General features: G+C 40.3%; 1 protein-coding gene across 1 annotated transcript in view; it reads right to left on the bottom strand.

Annotated features, from left to right (window-relative positions):
• KIAA2012 overlaps positions 1 to 23051 on the bottom strand; it is a 270773-nt gene that overhangs the window by 127900 nt on the left and 119822 nt on the right. Inside the window, exons 10-11 of the mRNA XM_082262270.1 lie at positions 17779 to 17976; positions 7952 to 8089 (exon numbers count right to left, since the gene is read on the bottom strand). Coding sequence (XP_082118396.1) covers positions 7952 to 8089; positions 17779 to 17976 — 336 coding nt within the window. The remainder of the gene's footprint in view (positions 1 to 7951; positions 8090 to 17778; positions 17977 to 23051) is intronic.

Below are 23051 nucleotides of genomic sequence, written 5' to 3' on the forward strand. Positions count from 1 at the left end.
GGATCCTGTATAAAAAATTGTCCCTACTGTGTATGCATGTGAGTTAGGGACCTTAGATTGTAAGCTCCTTGAGGGCAGTGTAGTATAAGGTAAAGTAAGGAGCCTTGATTTCAACTGCTATAAATGTCCCTGTATTTCAATAATACATGCCCGACCTAACCACAACAAGCATATAGAAAGGTGTTCTGTACAGTAGTCAGAACTATAGACGGTTAGATGGTCTAGACAAATTTAGGGACTCAAATGTAAAAGTTTAAATAATAATAGCAATTTATTTTGGATAATTCATGTATAATCATACAGATATTGTCATAAATGGTGTACCAGTATAAACAAATAACAAGACATACAACATTGAACAAAAAACAATTAACAGAGTACCGGCCGGTGCATTGTAATAGTATTCACAGGGCTAAATTGTCAAAAATCATACAGATGGTAAATACCACTCATATATCTTTCCTGTGATACTTGTCTGTGGACAAGCGGGGTCCAATAAATTAATCAGTCATTAAAATTCAATTAAGTTGAATATATGGGCGTCTCAGATAGCAAGTATGTTGGGATGGCTCTTTCTCCAATTATCATCATTGGAAAAATTCCCGGGGTTGTGACATTATAATCCAGAGTCTGTATAATAATTATTAACTCCGGTGGCAATTGCCGTTATTCATCCTTTTCCCCTCTTTATTATGATGTAAGCGGGGTACCAGGTTTTCCAGCGGTTTTGGTATAAGGGTAAAGTTTAGTGAGGTTTCCTCTTTAAACTTCAGATTGCTGGTTTACAGCAGGGTATAGGGATTTAATCCCCTTGTAGACCGCGACGTCCAGACGAAGCTACGCAACTCAGAAGCGAGACTATACAGATTATACAGACTCTGGATTATAATGTCACACCCCCGGGAATTTTTCCAATGATGATAATTGGAGAAAGAGCCATCCCAACATACTTGCTATCTGAGACGCCCATATATTCAACTTAATTGAATTTTAATGACTGATTAATTTATTGGACCCCGCTTGTCCACAGACAAGTATCACAGGAAAGATATATGAGTGGTATTTACCATCTGTATGATTTTTGACAATTTAGCCCTGTGAATACTATTACAATGCACCGGCCGGTACTCTGTTAATTGTTTTTTGTTCAATGTTGTATGTCTTGTTATTTGTTTATACTGGTACACCATTTATGACAATATATGTATGATTATACATGAATTATCCAAAATAAATTGCTATTATTATTTAAACTTTTACATTTGAGTCCCTAAATTTGTCTAGACCATCTAACCGTCTATAGTTCTGACTACTGTACAGAACACCTTTCTATATCCTTGAGGGCAGTGACTGATGTGAATGTACAATGTATATGTAAAGCGCTGCGTAAATTGACAGCACTATATAAGTACCTGAAATAATAAATAATAATAATGTGAACGAATAATGTGAACGAGGATGAACACACATATGTGGTGATTAATTACAGCAGGTGGATAGATTATTGTTATCAGTTCACGTTGCATATTGTTGGCAGCGCACAAATATTTTTGGGTTATATATCTGAAATATGTCTATTGGTTGGGCTGATCTTTTAACTTATGTAAGACAATTTTAGGGGTGTGTGTACACAGAGAGCTTTCTTGTGGAGAATAAAGTACTGGCATGGCATGGCACAACAGCACTTGAAATACTTGCTTGTCCTTCTCTAGACTGCAGTCCTGCCAACTTCAATTGAAAAATTTCTCTCTAATTGGTCTGACATTTAGATGTGGCACACAGCCCATAAGGGGAGCAAATGCTGGTTCCAGGGATTTCACAGGATGTGAAATCCCTCTTTATTAATGATAAATAGCATCTCCAATGCTTATAGAAGCTTACCGAGAAGTAACAGCATGCACTGCCTGGTTAAAACAAATGATGCCTACATCTGTTGCATCAATTGCTACAATCGGCCATGCATGACCACTATGGCTTAAATCACTGGCAGGATACAAAAATGATTGTATTATTCAGAAAAACTCTTCAATACTTTTATTTTTTTATTTCCTTGTCAACAGCACTGGACATCTGTTTGACATCCACCTTGTCTTGTATTCTTTGCACTCTGCTGAGACCTTTGTCAGCGAGGTTTGTTTTTCTTCCTGACAATCACGGTGTGCTGGAGTCAAGTCTGTGAGTGCGGACTATTGATTTAGTCTGGAGCCGATGAGTAGATGAAATAAACTGGGGCTTGGTGGGAATTTGTGGGGAAGGAGGGGCTGCCTGTCTATTCAATTTCTCATTGAAAATATGAGGACAGTTTTAAATAATGTCCCCTGTGGTTCACAGTAATTAGTATTAATAACTCACAGCACAACAGCCCTTTAGTGTCTATGGGACTTTATTTTCTAACCCTTTCTTTTTTCTTGACTCTAAGTGCCAGAGGAAGTCTTGCTTAATAATATTTCAGTTTCCAGTTGGTTGTCAAAATCTGTCTAGACTGCGCACAATGCTGTATATGAATAGAGATGCGTTGCGGTTGTTGAGAAAAGCCAAGACAAAATGGCTTCTGTTTGGCTCACATGATGTATTGCTTTTGCATTGGTTGTATTTGTAGGTAAACTTAAATGTGCAAATAGTACAACTACATGTATAATGAAAGAGTTAATTCCGTTAGACTAGAAGAAGCAGCATTGGCCCACCCAATGAGTGGAAGTTCTATAAATGGATCACACATGTTTCTACATCTGTACTTGTCAGCAGCTCCCCCAAATCCGCCTCTCTCCTCTTAACCCCTCTACTGTCACAAGGGTCAGGAGCATATTGGATAGGCCACAGGTTTTAGAGGATTGACATATAAATAATTAATACATTTCACTTCCTTGTGACTGTTAATAACAGGAGGCCTCTGTTATTGTGTTTTGATTTAATACCGCATGAAACAGACAGATGTTTCATGTGAGAGCTATTATGTCATATGTAAATGCTTTTCATCATCTATCAGGATCTTGTAAGACAAAATACTAAAGTAAAAGCCTTGCAGTAAAAAAAATGCTTTCTACCAGATGTTGGACATGCTGTATCTAAGGTTGTTCCTATACCAGTAGATCCAGCTGTTTCTTGGCTTTTGATCTGGACTAGATCTTTGGGTTGACAGAACATGATGTGAAATAGCCACACCTTCTATGGTCATTTTTAAACCTCTTAATGTTCAAGATAAAGATCTATAAGCTTAAGAGAGTATTATATGTGGCTGCATAATGATTGCAAAGCTTCATACAGTAAATGCACTCTTAATGTGCCTAGATTTTTCATTGGGACAGTTTGTTCAGAGCCACAAACTGTTGGCTATCCCCACAGCTTAACACCTATTTAAATGTCATCTAAATGTTTTGTACCATTTTCATGTAGTATTAATATCCTTTTAGCCTCCCTTATGCAACTTTGCAGCCTCCAAGCTTCCACTGTGCTGTCCCCATTCCTGTTTGAAACCAACGTCTTCTTTTCAGGGAGCTAACAAGGGACTTTCGCAGTAAGAAGGGAAGTTACAGCATCAAGTCAGCGTTAACCGGCATCCGGCCAGCGTTAACCAGCATCAAGCCAGCACTAATCAGCGTTAAGAAGCATTTATTCAGAGTCCCAATCAAGTTGTATATAGTTCAGTTGCAGGAGTATCCCACTCATCCCTTCTGCCATCCAAGTTCCTAAATAAACCAAAAAAAAAACCCCAAAGATACTGGACTGGTCCTTGACTCCTGGTCCTGGACTGGAGAAACATGTTCAAAGGTACTTTTGTGGCAAATGGTGACCCAGGGGGACCCACAGTCAGCACCTATGCTGGGAATTGTGCCACACACATGATTGGGTACTCTCTGCAAAGTGAAGCCTTATCTCATATACTAAATCTCTGGAGCAACTGCACTTTAAGAGGGCAACTGCACTTTGCAAAGCGCACAGTCTATTTGCCTTTAGTAAATCAACCCCACTTATTTTCACAGGCCTCCTCCAAAGAAGGTTCAATGCAAATTTTTACTTTTTTTTTTTGCTCCTATTTCATCATCATCCTCAGTCTAATTTAGCAGTTCTGGTCAAAGCCATTAGAGCTTTGTGCTGCAGAATTAATAATTGGCTGTAACAAAAGGCAGTTTGTTCCCTGAAGACCTGGAGAGTGGTACAAGTATGAGTGCATGCAGGTTGTGAAGCATGGTGGAGGTTCCTTGCAGGTCTGTGGTTGCATTTCTGCAGAAGGAATTTAGTTTCAGGAAAAAAATAAATGGTCTCTTCAATGCTGAAAAGTATGGGCAGATACTTATTCATCATGCAACATCAACACAGAGATGTCTGACTGGTCCCAGATTCATTGTGCACCATGACATTTACTCCAAACCTACACCTGAAGTCATACAAAACTATCTTCAGCAAAAAGAAGAACAAGGAGTCCTGGATAAGATGGTTTTTCCCCCATAGAGCCCTGATTTAAACATAACTGAGTATTTCTGGGTTTACAACTAGAGACAGAAGCAACTGAGACAGCCTACGACTGGCTGAGATTCGAACCATTAATTATCAGGCTGAATGTACCAAGTTGATCAATCAACTTGGGTACAACCAGCCTGCCGGATTCGCTTGCGATTATTGCAAGTGGCTGCTATAGCCACTAGTGATATTGACTGTCTTCTGGTGGGGACAGCTTCCCTCACCTGCTCTCACTTCCCTGTCGGGAGCAGACAATTGCTCGGTAGGAGGGTTACCACTGTCAGCACTGTCTGTGTTGATGCGGAAATCATGCAAATTTCTTTCCTGCAATCCGTTGCTGCAGGAAAGAAATACACACCCTATATGGCAAGCCTTAATCTGCAGAGTTGTGGTTAGTTATCCCCAGTCTATGTAACAACCTAACTGCTGAGTTCCCTTAAAGAATTGTGTATATGTATACCAAGGAGTATTGATGCTGTTTTAAACTAAAAGGAATGACACACCAAATATTGAACTGATTTAGTTTGTTTTTTGTTTAGTGCCATTAAAGCTGTAGTAAACCACACTTCTTTATTTTTCAAACCCTTTAAGACAATTGCATAATGTGCCAGTATGCATTATGAAATACTTACCTTAGAATGAAGCCCTCCAGCGGCGCACTGTCACCGCTGAGAGGGCTGACATCTTCACCCGGTCTTACTTCCAGGTTCGTGTCCTCCAGCCCTCTGGGAGTCTCGGACCGTGGCACGGAGCACTGAAGAGATGGCATGGGAATGCTATCCCTTCAGAGCGCATGTGCTGGTGACATCACTGGCTGTATGCAGTGTGAAAATATTCACTGTACCTACTGTAGCCTTATTATAGGCTTGTAGGTACAAGTAAAAAAAGGGTTTATTCCTACTTTAACTGATAAAATGTTAATTGTATTATTTTTTAAAGCATCCTGAAACATTTGCACAGTACTGTATAATTGTGTCGTCTGTCATATTTGCTCATTATGTTTAGAGCATATTATTCTTCCTTCAACATACTCTGTACTCTGTTTTGTGCTAAGGAGTGCAGCACCGTGACTGTACTTTACTACTTCTTTAGCTCAGTGTAAAGCAAGGTATACACGGACCAAAAATTGGTAGACTTTCGGTCTGTGTATACTGTGTCTGTTCTGTCGAACAGTCATGATGGAAAACCAGCATTCGACCAGCGTTTGCAGCCAATGTATACCCAGTGTAAGTGAATGAACAGAGTTTTGTCAATTCATCCTCCAGGTAGCTAGCATATTCTCATAATGTTCTTGCAGCACCCATTGAGCAAAAATGCTGACCATATTATCTGAAATAGAGATACTGTAGTTTCATGAGAAGGAGCCAATAACATTTGTGTATGACAAATCATCAGGATATTAAACATCATGCAAAGTAAGCAATGCAGTGGAAAAACATCCTTACAGGATGTCCACAACTTACAAGCTGACCTGAATGCACTGTTTATTTGGGCGACTATGTGGCAAATGAGATTTAATGTTGATGAATGTAAAGTTATGCACTCGGAGGCTAAGACTATGCATGCATCATACATACTAGGGGGAGTTCAACAGGGGGGAATCAATGGTGGAGAAGGATCTGAGGTTTTTCGTAGATCATAAGCCTAATAATGGCATGCAATGCCAAGCTGCGGTTTCCAAAGTGAGCAAAGTCCTTTCTTGTATCAAGTGGTATTGACTCCAGATATATATATATATATATATATATATATATATATATATATATATATATATATATATATATATATATATATAGTTTTGCCCCTGTATAAATTATTAGTAAGATCTCATCAGAAATATGCAGTTCAGTTTTGGGCACCAGTTCTCAAAAAGGATATCAGGAACTGGAGAAAGTGCAGAGAAGGGCAACCACACTGATAAGAAACATGGAGGAGCTCAGCTATGAGGAAAGATTAGAGGAACTGATTTTATTCTCTCATGAAAAGAGGAGATTAAGCGGGGATATGATCGATATGTACAAATACATAAGGGGTCCATATAGTAAACTTGGTGTTGAGTTATTCACTTTAAGGTAATCACAGAGGACAAGGGGGTACTCTTTACATCTAGAGGAAAAGAGATTTATTCTCTAAATATGGAAAGGTATCTTCACAGTAAGAGCTGTGAAAATGTGGAATAGACTCGCTCCAGAGGTGGTTCTGGCCAGCTCAGTAGATTGCTTTAAAAAAGGCCTGGATATATAACTGGGTACTAACATTTATAGTTAAACTTGATCCAAGGAATATCCAATTGCCTCTTGGTGTCAGGGTTCCAGGAAACCAGACCACACGGGGATGCAGGTAAAATAAAGCAGTTTATTGGAGAAAACAACAATAATCGCACAGCAAGAGTGAGGAAGTAAAAAATTGGGGGAGCATACCCTGAACATGTATATCTAAAGCCGGAGCAGCTATGAACCAAGCGACATGTATATTAAAAAAGGATAGCGCAGTGAGGAAGTGAGAGCAGGAACAAGTTGGGGTCAAGTCCAGAAGCGGGTAGTCATCCGAACTGGGGTCGGGTCCAGAAGTGGGTAGTCTGCAAATGCCGGGTCGAGAGCCAGGAGAGTCTTTAGCCAAACCAGGTCATACACGAAGGAACACAGAGAACATAAGCCTGCTAGCAGAGATGCACCTTGGAGCGCAAACACAAGGGCAAGGATTGCTACCCAACAAGTGAAAGATATAGTTAGGTGTGCAGCATCATCAATGTGCGACGCCAGGCAGCAGGAAGTGATGATGCAATCTGAGTCTATAAGAGGCAGCAGTCTGCACATGTCCAAGATGGCTGCCAACAGGAGGGAAAGGTAAGACCTTGACACTTGGGGAATCACATTAGAATTTTTTTCTCTACTGGAGCAATTAGGATCAGGCTTTTCTGGGGTTTTTCGCCTTCCTCTGGATCAATTGGGAGTATAGGATTGTGTATATTGGATTGTATGGTTGTTTTTTTTTTTTTTTTATTGTTTGAACTAGATGGACTTTTTTTTTACCTGACTAACTATGTAACTATGTAGGTACATGCATTGAAACCTTCAGTCACTGCTGAGGACATTGAAAACCATATTGGTGACCAGTTTGTCTATATAGATGAAGAACAAATTGCTTGCTTCTAGATTTTATGTGGTTAGCAAAGTGCTAAAGTACTGTATACCTGATTTTGACCAAATTCATTGTAGTTAGTCAAACAGATTTGCTGTTGTTTGATATTTTTCAATCATCAATCATTCATTTCAACTGATTTTATGAAACTAGGTAGATAACAGTACGTATTTAGGAAAGAAGAAGCAATCAAGACACCAGCCTAAACACACATTTTAAGTCATTGTGCCAAGCTGCCCGTATTTGCTGTGTATAATTTAAAAAATGTTAGCGTTATCATGTAATAAAGTATTCAACAAATTATTAAAATGCAAATAATGTATGAAAATCACATTCTATAACAACAGTTTACCTTCTACATCTTCTTCAGGAATGAAGTCAAATCGAATGGGAATATCTGTATCTCGTGTTGCCCCCATTAGGGAGAGGCAGACAATTTCCCCATTAGGACTCATTATTAGACTGCCCACAGAGCCACCTTTACAGCACTCTAAAGAAAAGAATATGATGGTATTATATGATAACATTTTTGTCAAATATGTTGAGAATTAAAAAAATCAAAATTGATGTAGCTTTTGTCACACAAGTATAATCACAAATTATAGGTTTTTTAATGATGTTTGTACCAAGTATATGTAGTCCTCTCTTGTTATAGATAGTAAAACCTGCATACACATCTACACCACATATATTTATATGTAATCTTGGGAACATGATTCAAATTCCAGTTTATAGTATACTGCATTTGCATTGTGCAGTGTTAATAAGATGATGTAACAGTTTTCAAATTTGTGGTTGAAAGTATTCCACGCCACTTACTTACAAAACAGTGGTTCAAACTGAGTGAAATAGATCTTTATTCTATTTATTGAAGGGTGTGCCTATTTCAATTTAGGACAAAAATCTTTACTATGTAATTGGATAATTAGGTTACTGTTACTAGGTATTTAGCATTAGAGTAACAACTGCAACTTACAGCATGTTGTACCAGAAAATGGAGATATGAATAATTTTAAACAGTCAAATGGAAGCTTTTATCAAATGGAAAACAGCTTGTCCCTCTTTCTGCAATGTGCTACTTATTTTCAGACTCTTGCACTGTATGCCCTTTGTACACTCAACCCTCATGCTCTCTGCATTACATACTCCTAACTCTTGAGCTTTGTATTTTACATACTCCTGACCCCTGCGCCCTATGTGTTATTTACTCATAACCACTGAACTCTGTGTGTTACATATTGCTGACCCATGCACTATGTGTGTTACTTATGCCTGATCCCTGGGCTCTGTGCATTACTTACTGCTGACCTCTGCACTCTGTATTACATACTCCTGACTGCTGTACATTACATACATATCACTCCTGTGCCATATGTGTTAAGTATGTCTAACCCCTGCACTCTGTGCATTATATACTTCTGACCTCTAGGCTCTATGGGTTACATAGTACTGACCCCTGCCCACAGTGTATTTCATACTCCTAACCCCTGCACTGTGTGCATTACACACTTTTGGCCAGTGCATTAGATACACTATGTTGTATATTACATGCTCCTGACCTGTGTGCTCTTTTTATGATATTGTACAATACATTGACAATACTCCTGAATGAAGTGTTGACTGTCTCAACAGTTGCGGGTCCCTGACTATTTCAATCGAGTTCCTCTTTTAGGGAGGTTCAGAAAAAGTGTTAGCTCTGTGTCCATATTCTATGTGAAATAAAGTAATTTAAATTTAAAATATTGTGCTGATGTTTATATATGTGTCTGCGTTGCTTGTGGCACAGTAAATAAAGCACATTTTTTGGGTACAAGATCTGTGGCATGTGGGCGCCATGTATACAGTGAGTAGGCACAAGTTTTATTTAACCACACCCCTTTAAGCTCCTCCCACTGTTAGCACTATTTGGTCACACCCACCATTTGAAGCAGTGCATTAAATAATTGTTCTGCTCAGGGTGCCCCAGGGCTTTCACAATTCTAGCAATGCCCCTGAATCTCCCCATCCCTCACGCAATGGAGATGTCAAAAGCAGACATATTTGTAGTCTAGTCTGGGTAACAACTATGGCTCCCTCCATAGATGCAATGAAGGAGTGACTGTACTGCCCAGGGACAGGAAGTGTGTTATTTGCAGAATTACCAGGTAAAAATAAAAGGATAAAAGCCTGAAAAAAACATAAAACAAATGCAGCCACCACATCTGAGGCCTGGTAAGTTGTAGTATATTACATTTTTGTTGTTTTTGGGTTTGGATAAATTTTTTTTCTAACAGTCAAAAATACACTCTAATTAGAACTAGACAAATACCTGAAACTTGGATTTGCTGCTTCGATCTCTGTACAATGCCTTTAAATTATGTGAATTGCAGGGACTATTTTTAACCAATATAAATAGTATATTTTTTGCATAACCATATTACCAGTTTGTAAATACTTCAAATTGTTCTTCACTGCACTCTGATATCTAATGTGTCCTATTTGCTTCCTAGTGCCATAGTAGTCTGACACTGTGTCACCTCAGAGTCAGTGGGTCAGGTAGATAATCATTAATCTGGTCAGAGTGTCTTAATCCTTCTATTTATGTATCAGTCACATAAAGGTCAGGGGAATCTCCATCCTTATCTCACAGGAAAAAAAAACAGGCCCTAGGGAAGATAAGCGCTGCAGAATGCAGAATCCTTATGTCATAATAGTAGGAACTTTTTAAATGTAGAGTACAAAACCAAGTGAATGAGTTTAGTTTAGTGTAGAACACATTCAAGTTGGCTATTTACTAGTAGAGGAATTTTTGTTTCCTGGCAGAAGGGCCTGCCATGGCATTGCACTATGGTACTATTGCACTTCTCCACTTCCCCTTCCCCTTCCCCACTTTTATTTGTGTGTTTTGTCACTTAGCACTATGCACTCACCACGATTAGTAGGATATCGGTCCTCTGGCCTTCCATGAAAGACTTGGGAGAGGGTGAACATGGCCTTTTGGCTTGGTTCGCCCTCTCTCATGGGGTCTCCCTTCGGGGGAGCCCCATTTAGTACTTGGGGTTGGTCTGTTTTGGCAAACCTCTCAGAGAATGGGTGGTTTTGGTTAGATGGGCTAGTGAGTACCTCAGTCCCTGCCAGGACCCTTGCGCCCGGGGAATCAGGGTAAGGGTCAATCCTCTTCGGAGGAGGTCCATGTGTACATCCTGTGCACTTTTTTTTGTTACTCTCTTTTTGTGTGTGCATTTATTTTTTGCACTGGGTGTAAGTTTGAGTGAAAAAAAAAATTACTAGTAGAGTTTCAAACAAATGTTCACATGAATATTCATACAAAAATTCCGTGCGCATTTGATGATTGGATGAAGGTTGTTCAAAAATATGTCAAAATTATGTTTGCTTTTAAAATTTAATTTTGGAATAAATGTAATTTCCCGAATGAAACCACAATCTCTGTTAGAAATTAATTTGTTTCAGAAAAAAATTCCATCCTACTCCTTTGAATTTGTCTTGTCATTTTGGTCGAAAATGAAGGTCGATTTGACCTCACTAACCATTTTAAAATCTAACAAACGTTCCTAAATGAAAAACTTGGAATTAAATGTTTATAGTGTATAGCCAGCGTTAGAACTGTATTTCTTTAAACTAAGCCAGTAACCTCACAATCCACTCAACAAAACACCCTTCTGCTCAGATTGACTTTTTCTCAGAACATTTTTTTGTGTTACTGGTCTTAGAAACATGTAATAATATGTGAATGGATGAATTTGAGATTTTCTGTGCTTAAAGCCCCTCTATGGGCAAAAACTATTTTTTCATGCACCTACACCCCCCCCCTCCATTCCCCCAACCCCCTCCCCTAACCAATACTGGTGGCCTTTTCTCTTCCTTACTTGTCCTTTGTCCAAGTCCCTCCTTGCCACCAGTTCCAGTGTAGGATACCACTGATCCAGCAGAGGAACATTTTTATCTTGGAGAGGGAAACGTAGAACTAGAGGAAAAAAGTTCCGTATGCTGGGCCCAGCTTAGTTACCTCTAATTCCTGCCATACTGCAGGTCCAAAGAGTTACTGTGAATTCTCAAAATATTTTTGTATTAAAGCGGAGTTCCGGCCACAAAAATTTTTTTTCAATAAAAATACCCCCGGGACAGTCAGGGCTAGTACATTCCACAATGGATAGCCTCTGTACTGTCCCGGGACGCACTTACCTGCAAGAAGAAATACTTACCTTTAAAATTTCTTCTCCAGCGCTGCCATCTCGGATGTGGGCAGCTGAAGCCAGCGCGATCCTCTTCTGCGTCCTCTTCCATGTCCTCTTCTCCCAGAATGCGCCGGCACCAGGCCCCGCTCGTACCTTCCGGTGCGGCGCCGCATTCCTCCACAGCTTCTGGGCATGCCCAGAAGCTGTTTAGCAGGGAATGCGGCGCCGCACCGGAAGTGACGAGCGGGGCCGGTGCCGGCGCATTGATTCCTGGGAGCGATGACGTTCAGCTTCCAGGAATCATTGCAAACCGGAAGTGACGGCGTAGGCCGCGGCCGCCGAGGGAGGATGTGGAAGAAAGGTGAGTATATTTTTCTACAATAACAAGGTAAGTAAAAAAAAAAAAAAATCGTAACTATCCATTTCTTTTTCAGGTGACAAATAGGAAGCGGATGGCCACAAAATCGACTATGTCGATTTTGTGGCCGGAACTCCGCTTTAAGCCACATATCACTGTTGGCTTTGATCTTGTGGTTTAGCTGCTGTAAGTTTGGCTGCTCATACGGTAATGATAGGGTGTTTCTTGCTCTTCAACTCCTCTATTTCAGAAAATACTTTGCGTTCTTTTCACAGACTACAAGGCTTTCTTTGAATGCATGGGGTAGAGATCTTGACAGTCATCCTCCCCTCCTCTTGTCCAGTCAGAAAAAGCCTTTCAGTATTCAATAAAAAGAATACAAGATGTTTGTTGAATAGAGGTGAGGAGTGAGCAGCTCCCTAACATCACCGTAAGAGCAGAGGAACTTGTTAGCAGGTGTTGGCCTTCCTCTCCATGGCCACAGCAGCAGCTGGCCCCAAAATTAAAGATTACCTTTCTCAGGCATGCCAGCCCTTGTTCTGTCTCTCTCGATGCGTAGTTGGGCAGTGATCAGATCTTCTGCCCACTCTCCTGGCTGCGTGGCTATACACCCTCACTCCCAGGGGTTTTAGGACACTGGCCCACATCTCCCAGGACTCAACAGCCAGGTGGCATCACTTTAACTGTACTCACTCACTTCATCTGCTGCATTATCTGAAGAACTCACACAGAGACTGCATAAAGATAAACTTCTTCTTTACTAAAGATTTTCAATGAGTAACGGTCAATCAGGCCTTGGGTCAAACACAGTTCAAACTAAATATTCTCTAAAAAAAAGGCACTAATCTCACCTGGCTGATGAGGTATTCCTTGTGCCCATCTTCAGGGGAAGAGGGGATAAAGTCTCTGTTCCTAGATGTTGTTCCCCATTATGGCACTCCTTCCGGTGGTCAGCAACCTACTCCTCTCAGCTAACTCCTCCCACGCTCTAGAAAAGATCCTGCCAGGCAGGAAGTGAAATCTCCTTCCTGGAAGGATTTAAAAGGGTAACACTCTTAAGTGGGCCACCTAGTGGGTCCCACTTTAACCTGCCTACAAACTTACAGTAGCTGAGGCACAGTGTTAATTTCATCGACTAAAATATTTTCGTCTTACTATATTAACACTATTTTAGTCGCCTAAAATACGACTAAAACGAAAACAATTCAGAAGACTAAAATACGACTAAAACTAAAATGACATTTTAGTCAAAAGGCTATGACTAAAACTAAATTGAAAATTGACATCAAAATTAACACTACTCTGCTGGCCATTTCTAAATCGGCAGCACAATTCCATCCAGAGCCTGTAATAATAGCACACTAAAGTTTAAACATGTATTGCACTACTTCATATGCATAAGTATGGGACATCTACTAAAGTGCTGAAAGAGAAGAAAAATTAAGAAAAAGGCTTTTCTGATATTTTTTCTTAATATTTAATGCTGTACATATATTCAGGTAAGATGTGTAATGACATTACAGCCAATAGAGATTACAGTTTTTTGTTTTTTTTTTGTATTTTAAAGTTGCATTTTTGTTTGTCAAAAAGCAATATTTTTGTTTGTATATGAAACTTGGTTTTATTTATAAAGACGTTATATATCACTAAGAGTCAGTTCACACTAAGGCGACACGACTCCTTACTACTTCAGGGGCGACTTGTGCATTACCATGCACCACGACTTCGGAGCGACTTCACATAATGGAAGTCTATGCAAGTCACTCCGAGGTCGCCCCGAAGTAGTACAGGACCCTTTTTCTAAGTCGGAGCGACTTGTGTCGCTCCTATTAGAACGGGTCCTGTAGCGGTCAATGGACCGCGAGGGAGCGTGACTTGTCAAACTGACAAGTCGCGCTAGTGTGGACCGGCTCTAAATCTGCGTCTGCAGTGCATGTTTAAACCTTAATACCAGAAATAATAACATATTCGATTTTTACTCCAGGAGTATATAATTAATTTGGAAATCCTAGAGAAATATTAATAAATTAAACATTACAATAATCTGAATCCCATTCGATTTGTAGTTGACTAAAATGTATGAGATTTTAGTTGACTAAAATGTACTGGAGATTTTAGTCGACTAAAATATGACTAAAACAATTCAGTTGACTAAAATACAAACAAAATTAAAATAGCATTTTAGTCAAAAGACTAAAAGACGACTAAAACTAAAATGCCATTTTAGTCAAAAGACTATAACTAAAACTAAATCTAAATTTGCTGCCAAAATTAACACTGCTGAGGCGGACAGTGGCATGTGTCATACAACAATGAGGATTTTTAGCATTCACAGCAACCAACTGGATATAGTATACCGAAAACTGGAGGTAACTAAGCTAAAGCCAGCACACAGCAAAAAACACGTTTTCCTGAAAGGGGTTGTAAAGTCAGAAGGTTTTTTATCTTAATGCATTCTATGCAAGACTACGCCCTCCAGCCATTCCGTTTCCCACAGCTGAATATTAAACACAAATGTGATGACTGTAATGCTACTACTGCATCAAGATCAAAAGCCTTACGTGTGTAGCAGCCCCCCTTAACCCCCCTAATACATGAACTTTCTCTCTATCCAGCGATGTCCATGAGTGCCCCAGCCATCCTGGAATCTCTCTCCTGATTAGCTGAGACAACATTGGCTCCCACTACTGTCAATCAAACTCAGCCAATCAGGAAAGAGAAGGGGCAGGGCCGAATGGCAGCTCCGTGTTTGAATAGACACATGAAGCTGCAGCTCGGCTCAGGTGCCCCCATAGAAGGCTGCTTGCTGTGGTGGCACTTGGCAGGAGGGAGGGGCCAGGAGAGCTGAAGAGTGACCCGAGAAGAGGAGGATCTGAGCTGCCCTGTGCAAAACCAACTGCACAGAAGGGGTAAGTACAATATGATTGTTATTTTATTTGCAGCGAATCTGTCATCACAGGGTCCTCTTTACTCACAAAACCCCCTGTAATAGAGGAAGTAATATACTTACCTTTCCAGAGGCCCATTTATTCAAAAGTCACCATATCTCTGACCCCTAGCAGCTACCATTATTCCACCACTGAATAAATCAAATACTTGCTTCCCTCACCGGTTTGCTGTGGTTTTAGCTGCTGGCTCCTATAGTGAGGTACAAGCTGATAAATGGAACCACATTGCTGCTGGGGAAGCTGATTTTCTACATTTCTACATTTTCAAAGTGTTGAATAAATGCAGCAGCTAAGAAGGGGATGAGCAGAGGTGTTTGAAAGGAAAGAAACTTTTATTTTTTACAAGTGATGCTATGAGCATAAATGCTGTGACCTTATGGATCACTTTAAAGTGATCTAAACCTTAAAAGGATGACATTTAGTTTGTAAATGCATTGTATACAATAAACATTTGTCATGTTTATTTTTTAGTATTTTCTCCCACCTCTTTGCAGTTACTTTCTGTCTACATGCATGTGCTTCATAGGCAGCTGCATGTCACTGCCCAGAGTAGGCATACTGATGATGACAATGGCAAACCATGCCTATGCAATGAGCACTCCAATGGCCTATTGTAGTCTTCACAGTAAGTGCATGTGACAAAGCAAGAGAACAATTGGGCACGTAACATTGTCACCCCCTAAAGAACCTTCATGGCAGGATCACCAGGTATTATTTTATTGAAGCTTCAAAATTAAAGAGATTGAAAATTACTTATACAGTTATATAAATATGTTGAAAATTATATGACATTGATTGATAGCAATTGGGTTCAGATCTACTTTAACCACTTGCCGACCTCTCACTGAGCTGGTACTGCGGCAAAGTGGCTTGTTATCGTCCAGCGACGTAGACCTACGTCGCTGGACAATGCTCCCTCTCAGCGGCGTGCGCGCACCGCCGGAGGCTCGCTCCCGCTGTATTCAGACACAGCAGGAGTCGGGCCAGGGGAGGAGAGGCAGTGATCACCGCCGCTCTTTCCTGATCATCTGGGATCGAGTGTGGAAATCCGCCCACTTGTGTAAATAAAGCGGGCGGATCTCCTCTGTGACAGACAGTCACACATTACAGGATTCAGCATAGCTGAACCTGCGATCTGTGTCTGTGTCATACAATCCCCTCCCCCCACCCATGTCAGTAAGCATGAGGCATACATTTATCCCCTTGATCACCAATAAAGTTAACCCCTTCCCTGCCAGTGTCATTATTCCAGTAACAGTGCATATTTATAGCACTGATTACTGTAGTAATGTCACTGGTACCCCCAAAAGTGTCAAAAATGTCAGTTAGGGGTCCGATCTGTCCGCCGCAATGTCGTAGTCCCGCAAAAAAATTGCAGATCACCGTCATTACTAGTAAAAAAAAATAAACAATAAAAATGACAAATCTTTCCCGTAGTTAGTAAACACAATAACTTTTGCGCAAACCAATCAAAATATGCTTATTATAATTTTTTTTACCAAAAATATGTAGCAGAAAACAAATTGGCCTAAAATGTTAAAACATTTTGATTTTAACATTTTTTTTTAGGAATGTTATATATCAGAATGTAAAAAATTTTGTTTTTTTTTTTCAAAATTGTCACTCTTTTTTTAAAAAATTTAAAATCGCACAGGTGATCAAATACCACCAAAAGAAAGCTCTATTTGTGGGAAAAAAAGGACATAAATTTAATTTGAGTACAGCGTCGCATGACTGCGCAATTGTCCATTAAAGTAACGCAGTGCCGAATTGCAAAATATAGCCTGGTCAGGAATGGGGTAAAATCTTCCGGTCTTAAAGCGGTTAAAAATACACTCATTTAGGATTTTTTTGTCAAAGACATGTAGCTAAATACATTTTGGCCTAAATATATGACAAAAATTGAGTATATTGGATATTTTTTAACTGTCAAAGTAAAAAATGTAAATTTTTTCGCAGAAATTTCACTCTTTTTTTATTAATATCGCAAAAAATTAAAAGCGCAGAGGTGATCAAATACCAACAAAAGAAAGCTCTGTTTGTGGAAAAAAAAGGACGCAAATTTCATTTGGATACAGCGTTGCATGACCGCGCAATTGTCAGTTAAAATCGCGCAGTGCCAAGTTGCAAAAAGTGGCCTGGACGTAAAGCAGGAAAATCCTCCGGTGGTAAAGTGGTTAACCTTATAAAGCAGGGTGGAGGAAGTACATATTTGGTTCTGATTTATCAAGCAGAAAACAAAGGCAATCAAATAAATAACCACTCTGGTGCTATTTTCCCCAACCAGCTCTAGCTGGCAGTTCCTGCAGGTGCCCCATAGACATTAGAGTGTCACCTAAAAACATCTGGACTGGGCGACATCTGATATCTAGGGGCACCTTAACTGAATGTTACTTTGTCGGATGCCTTGAAAGTGGTATGAATAAATTTAGTTCCCACTGTAAACAAACATGGATTATAATTGCTTGGAATTAGATGCATAACAGGTGCGTGCCTTTCCTTGAGCAGCATGTTATCCCATAAACAAAGAAAAGTACAGCACATGATTTATTTCATTCATCAACTCATAAAGACTGTGCCCTCCGGCCATTCCGTTTCCCATAGCTGAATATTAAACACAAATGTGATGACTGTAATGCTATTACTTCTATTTGATAATGCATGGCACAATTATTTCTATCAAATTTTATGTTATTACCTTTGAGCTCTTCAGGTAGTGATCCGCGAATAATGCCAGTGGGTAGACTTTGACCTTTGGAGCTTAATGTGCTGTTGTTGGTGCCATTGGTTGCCTTTAAATTTGCCATACTGCTTTGGTTTCCAGGTCCCTTCTTCCCATTTATAGGGGGTAGTAAACTCATTGGAGGGGCATCTGGCATTGGTAGAAAGTCACCATCTTGGAAGAGAGAACACAAAAAGCTTACTTGTGATGCATGTGGTTTTAGTGATATTTGTGCAGCTCATTCTACTGGACATATGCACATATGTTATAGTTCATATTCCTATCGCACACCTTCCTGGTTTGAAGGCACTTGTGTACTGGGTGCTGAAGCGATCACCAGCTGGCCACTGGATCAGTTACAAGTAGATGCATATTCGCCAGCACACCAAGGATCTTGCAAAAGCAGTCCAAAATCTTTATTCCAAAGAAGATCACATCAAAAAAATATATAGTGCAACGTTTTGGAGCCGCGCAGGACCCCTTCGTCAGGCATGTGATGGCTCCGAAAAGTAGCACTATATATATTTTTTTGATGTGATCTTCTTTGGAATAAAGTTTTTTTTGCCAGATCCTTGGTGTGCTGGTTAATATATGTATCTATATGCACATATGTGTCACTGGGCGGCCGATGTTGTGCTGATAGAAGACTCACTACGAGTAGCTCCCTGCTCCCAACACAGAGACAAAGCTGTCAAAGACAGCTCTCGGTACCCATTAACAACCAGTAGCTGGCAGGACTGGCTCCTGATCATGTGATTACTGTGACAGCCAATTATAGTGGTCACACATCAGCCCCCTGGGTGTTTAGAACATTTTCGAAGGGATTCCAGGGTGAATGGGAAGGTACAACCTTGTATTAAATAAAAAAATATGTGTTCCAGGTCTATTAATGTATTGAAGCCTTTCGATCAACAGAGCAGCCAAGGGATTTTAAAATGGAAAGTCAAAGGGATTGTAAAGGCAGAAGGTTTTTTATCTTAATGTGTTCTATACATTAAGATAAAAAAGCCTTCTGTGTGCAGCATCACCCCCCTCAGCCCCCCTAATGCTTACCTGAGCCCCCATCTTGATCCAGCGATGTTGCAGCAGTGTTTCGGCTGCCTGGGACTCCCCTCCTGATTGGCTGAGACAGCGGCATGGCACCATTGGTTCGGTCAGCCAATGAGGAGAGAAAGAGGGTGGCTCAATGTCTGGATGGACACAGGAAGCTGTGGCTCGGCTCAGGTGCCCTCATAGCAAGCTGCTTGATGTGGGGGCACTCGTCAGGAAGGAGGGGCCAGAGGCGCCGAAGAGGGACCCAAGAAGAGGAGGATCCGGGCTGCTCTGTGCAAAATCACTTCACAGAGGAGGTAAGTTTAACACGTTTATTATTTTTAACTATAAAAAAAAAACTAGCCTTTAGTATTACTTTAAGTAATGACAGCATATTTTGTTAGGTTTCCTTTAATCATACAAACACACATAAGTACATACTTTTATAGAACAACTATTTTCAACAAGGGCTCTTCCAGAGGTTGGTAGGTGTTCCTTGAGCAGTGGCTGATTGACCTCTCTTTTGATGGCGTCTGCATAGTTCCAGAGTCAATGCCACTTTTCAGAGCCAGCGGCATGACATCAATGATCTTTTTATCTTTTTGTAATGGTGGTATTCTGACCATCAATGTAAGGGACATTTTCTAACTGATCCCTGATGACTTGCAGGAATTTTCAGAGATCTGAGATTCATTACATGAGTTGGGTTCCTCTTGGGTATAGAAGTTGAGAATAACTGGTATAGAAACAGGAACACGCAAATCCATTGGTATTTTAGTGTGCATGTAAGCATTACATGTGCTTTAACCCATAACAATCAGCTTTATTTTATGCTCAGTGATTGCTCAGATGCTCAGCTTCTCCTTCACATTGGGGCACCTCTGCTGACACTACTTTCTCATCTTTTGGGGCTCATAAACCTTTTACTTTAGCAAACTTATTGCATTTTACTGTACTTTGTGCTTCTTTGCTCTTTGAACTGCCTCACCAAATAAACTCAAAAGTTACTCGGTACTGAATTCTCCCTGTGCATACAACTGGAATTTGAGAACACATTTGTCCCATATGGAAAGGATTGCTGAACACTGATAAGGGTCTCACTAGGTGTATAGGATTTCACTTTTGTTGATTGGGTTATACAACCTTATCAGACTGTGAACAAAAGGATATTTTGCTGCAACTCACTAGTGACTGAGAAAGTAGCAAGGGCACTTTATTTAAAGGAGCAGTAAATCATTAATTCTAAATAAAAATTAACTTAAAATAGCTACTAACTATACATTTATACATACTCTATAATGTTAAGCCAGGTGCAGTGTACACTCATATGACCAACGTCTCAAAAAAGACTGACTATCTCCAGTAAAGATTATTCTGAATGTGTTTGAGGGCAGAATTATCAAAGGCAGCTTGTGTTGCTCCTCAGAAACCAATCAGATTCCTCTTTTCATTCCTCCATACAGCAAAAAAGAATATGATTAATTACTGTGGGAAAACAGAATGTCTGGGACATTTGTTCTGTTTTTTATTTGAAATAGTACAATGTATATTTTTCTCGTGTTTCTATGGGTTTTCTCAGGACGTTCTGTTTTTTTTTTCTCCAGTGGTACTGGTAGGGTACTTAACTTCCAGACAAAATTGCCCCTAGAGTGTTTATATGACTGTGGCAGTACCTTTAGATTGTAAGGAGTGATGGTCTGGGTCTATGTACTATGTAAAATTATGTCAGAGGTTAATAAAATGAATATGGTTTGTTGAGACTACTGCAAAGGAAAAAAAACCCTCATATGCACAAAAATTGATTTGATTTGAAAGATTATCTACTCTATATTGTGGGATATACACATTTAGTATACAGCTAAAGGAAAAAAAATAAACATATTCCCCCACATTCCCACAAGCGAGGTGGATGGAGGAATCCTCCTCACTGGGCATTGTATTCTGACAGTGGGACTCCGCTGTCAGAGTACACTGATCAGTGGCTGCAGCCAATTTTTTTCAGCATGACCATTCCACAGAAGTCATTCTAACTATTGACTTCTGTTGAACAGGGAGGGCCACACACAGATTTAAATTTGGCCTCTCCCTGCTGAACCAGCTGAATTTTGATCTGTCTGTACCCACCTTTAGGCCAGCCATACACAGATTGATTTCTCTCATTCAGCTTCTTAAACAGCATGAATGTAGGAAACTCCACTGTGGCTATTATAATGAGACAGCCGAATCACTTACAGTTGGTTGAATACCCTAACAGTGACTGCCTCCAACAGGAGGCAGTCACTGTTTGGCAGATCATTTTCCACCTGGATCTGCCGATTTTTTCTTTGAAAATGATTGTTATTGAATATTTAAAAGTTGGTTCAGTCAATTTTTAAATTTACTTTTGTCGAGCAGGTTGGTGCCATCTGGGCCACCTGTGGCTTGAAAATCAGCCAGTTTAGTAATTATCAGCCCCAAATTTGAGCCATGTATGGCTAGCTTTACTAACAAGTAACTAACCTTGGAAGTAGGGTCCTGGGGTTGAGGAATCTCTGCTCAGGGTCCCAGAAACCTGTGACCAAGTTGTTAGATAGTCAGACTTGACAAATCAGAAAAATACCATTGGGGGGAAGGGGGCTTAGGCAAATAAAATGTTATATGAATAAAGCCGGCACACGAAAAGGCTTCTTCCAAGTAAAATTCTTTATTCCAACATGGATAGCGGTGACAACATGATAAATGCCAACGCGTTTTGGCTTTACGCCTTCCTTCCTTCCTTTACACCTTGAGGAAGGCGTAAAGCTGAAACGTGTCAGCATTTGTCATGTTGTCACCGCTATCCATGTTGGAATAAAGAATTTTACTTGAAAGAAGCCTTTTCGTGTGCTTTATTCATATAACATTTGGTTTGGACGTTCAGCCTGAGCACCGACACTTAGCTCTTTATCTTCCCACAGTGCGGTGGAGCTAGGGTGAGTTATTGTTTAGGCAGATAAAACATTCAACTTTTTTTTGTTTAACCAGCAATCCTATTTCCCCATCCACACATTTGAGCTTAATGGGGGAATCACTCCTGCTGGGATGGTGGGGAACCTTCCCGACCATCAGAATATGATAATCAGTGCTGCCGGCTATAGATCAATCTGGAAAAAACCTGACAGGCTGGTTGTATAGAAGTCGAATGGTAGATTGGCAAGGATTGAAGGATTGAAGTTTGGCTGGTCCCTGCTGAACCAGCCAAATGTCAATCCACGCATGGCTGGCTTTAGTCTAGTGACATACTCCCCATGACTAAATCCCCGTACACACGAGCCGAATGCCAGGCGGCGGTTGTTTGGCCAGCTTCTGTCATACGAACATGCTGGAAAACCAGCAGCCAATCGGCTCCAGATCAGTGCTCTCAACCAATGGCTGAGAGCGCTGATCGGAGTGTTCTGGTGTGGGGGGCTGCCCCCCTGTCAGAACACAACAGTTAAGCGGAGGAGATCGATGTACTAAGGTCAGATTGTTAGTACAGCAGCTCCGACCGGAGCTGACAGTTTTTTTTTTTTGAACGGAAAAAAACTCATAGAGTGAACCAGGCTATAAAAAAAATCTTCCTAGGCTCTGTAGCACACCTTTTTTCTGTATGACATGCTTGTTTGACAAATGTAGCATAAAGCTGGCCATATACTGCTAAAAGCCAGTTGGATCCAGGAGATGTCCTCCCAAGCCTAGGAGCATGTGGAGCAGACAGGACAATTTTAAAACTTTGATGAGCCTTGTCTGTTTTTATCGTTTGAATGTAGATATATGCTTATTTTTACTATAAATAGTTATTGGGATAATGCGCTAGGCTGGTGTGCCCTCTATTTATTGTGTTTCTTCCAGTATACTGTTAACATTTTGGCAGGTTCCTGATGAAGCAGGCACAATTGATTTAGTGGGTGGCCCCGACTACTCCTTCTCACCCAACATCTTTTGATTAAAAAATCAGAGAAGCTGGGTGGAATGTTGTTGGCCAAACAATGACTGCAGCCAATCAGATGCAGCTGCTGTTTGGATATTCTTACAACCGCTGGTACCAGCTGCCAGAATACAATGAGCATAGCAGGAAACGTATCCATCTATGATGTATAGTATGAATGGAGCTGTTAAGCTTGCTATACACCAGTGGATTTTTGAACAAATGTTTGTATGAATATTTGTTTGAACAATCGAATGAAAACTATTTGTACATTCGATAACCGCATGAATGT

The sequence above is a fragment of the Pelophylax lessonae genome (assembly GCF_965119305.1).
Source record: "Pelophylax lessonae genome assembly, chromosome: 6".
In the NCBI taxonomy this organism is placed as follows: domain Eukaryota; kingdom Metazoa; phylum Chordata; class Amphibia; order Anura; family Ranidae; genus Pelophylax; species Pelophylax lessonae.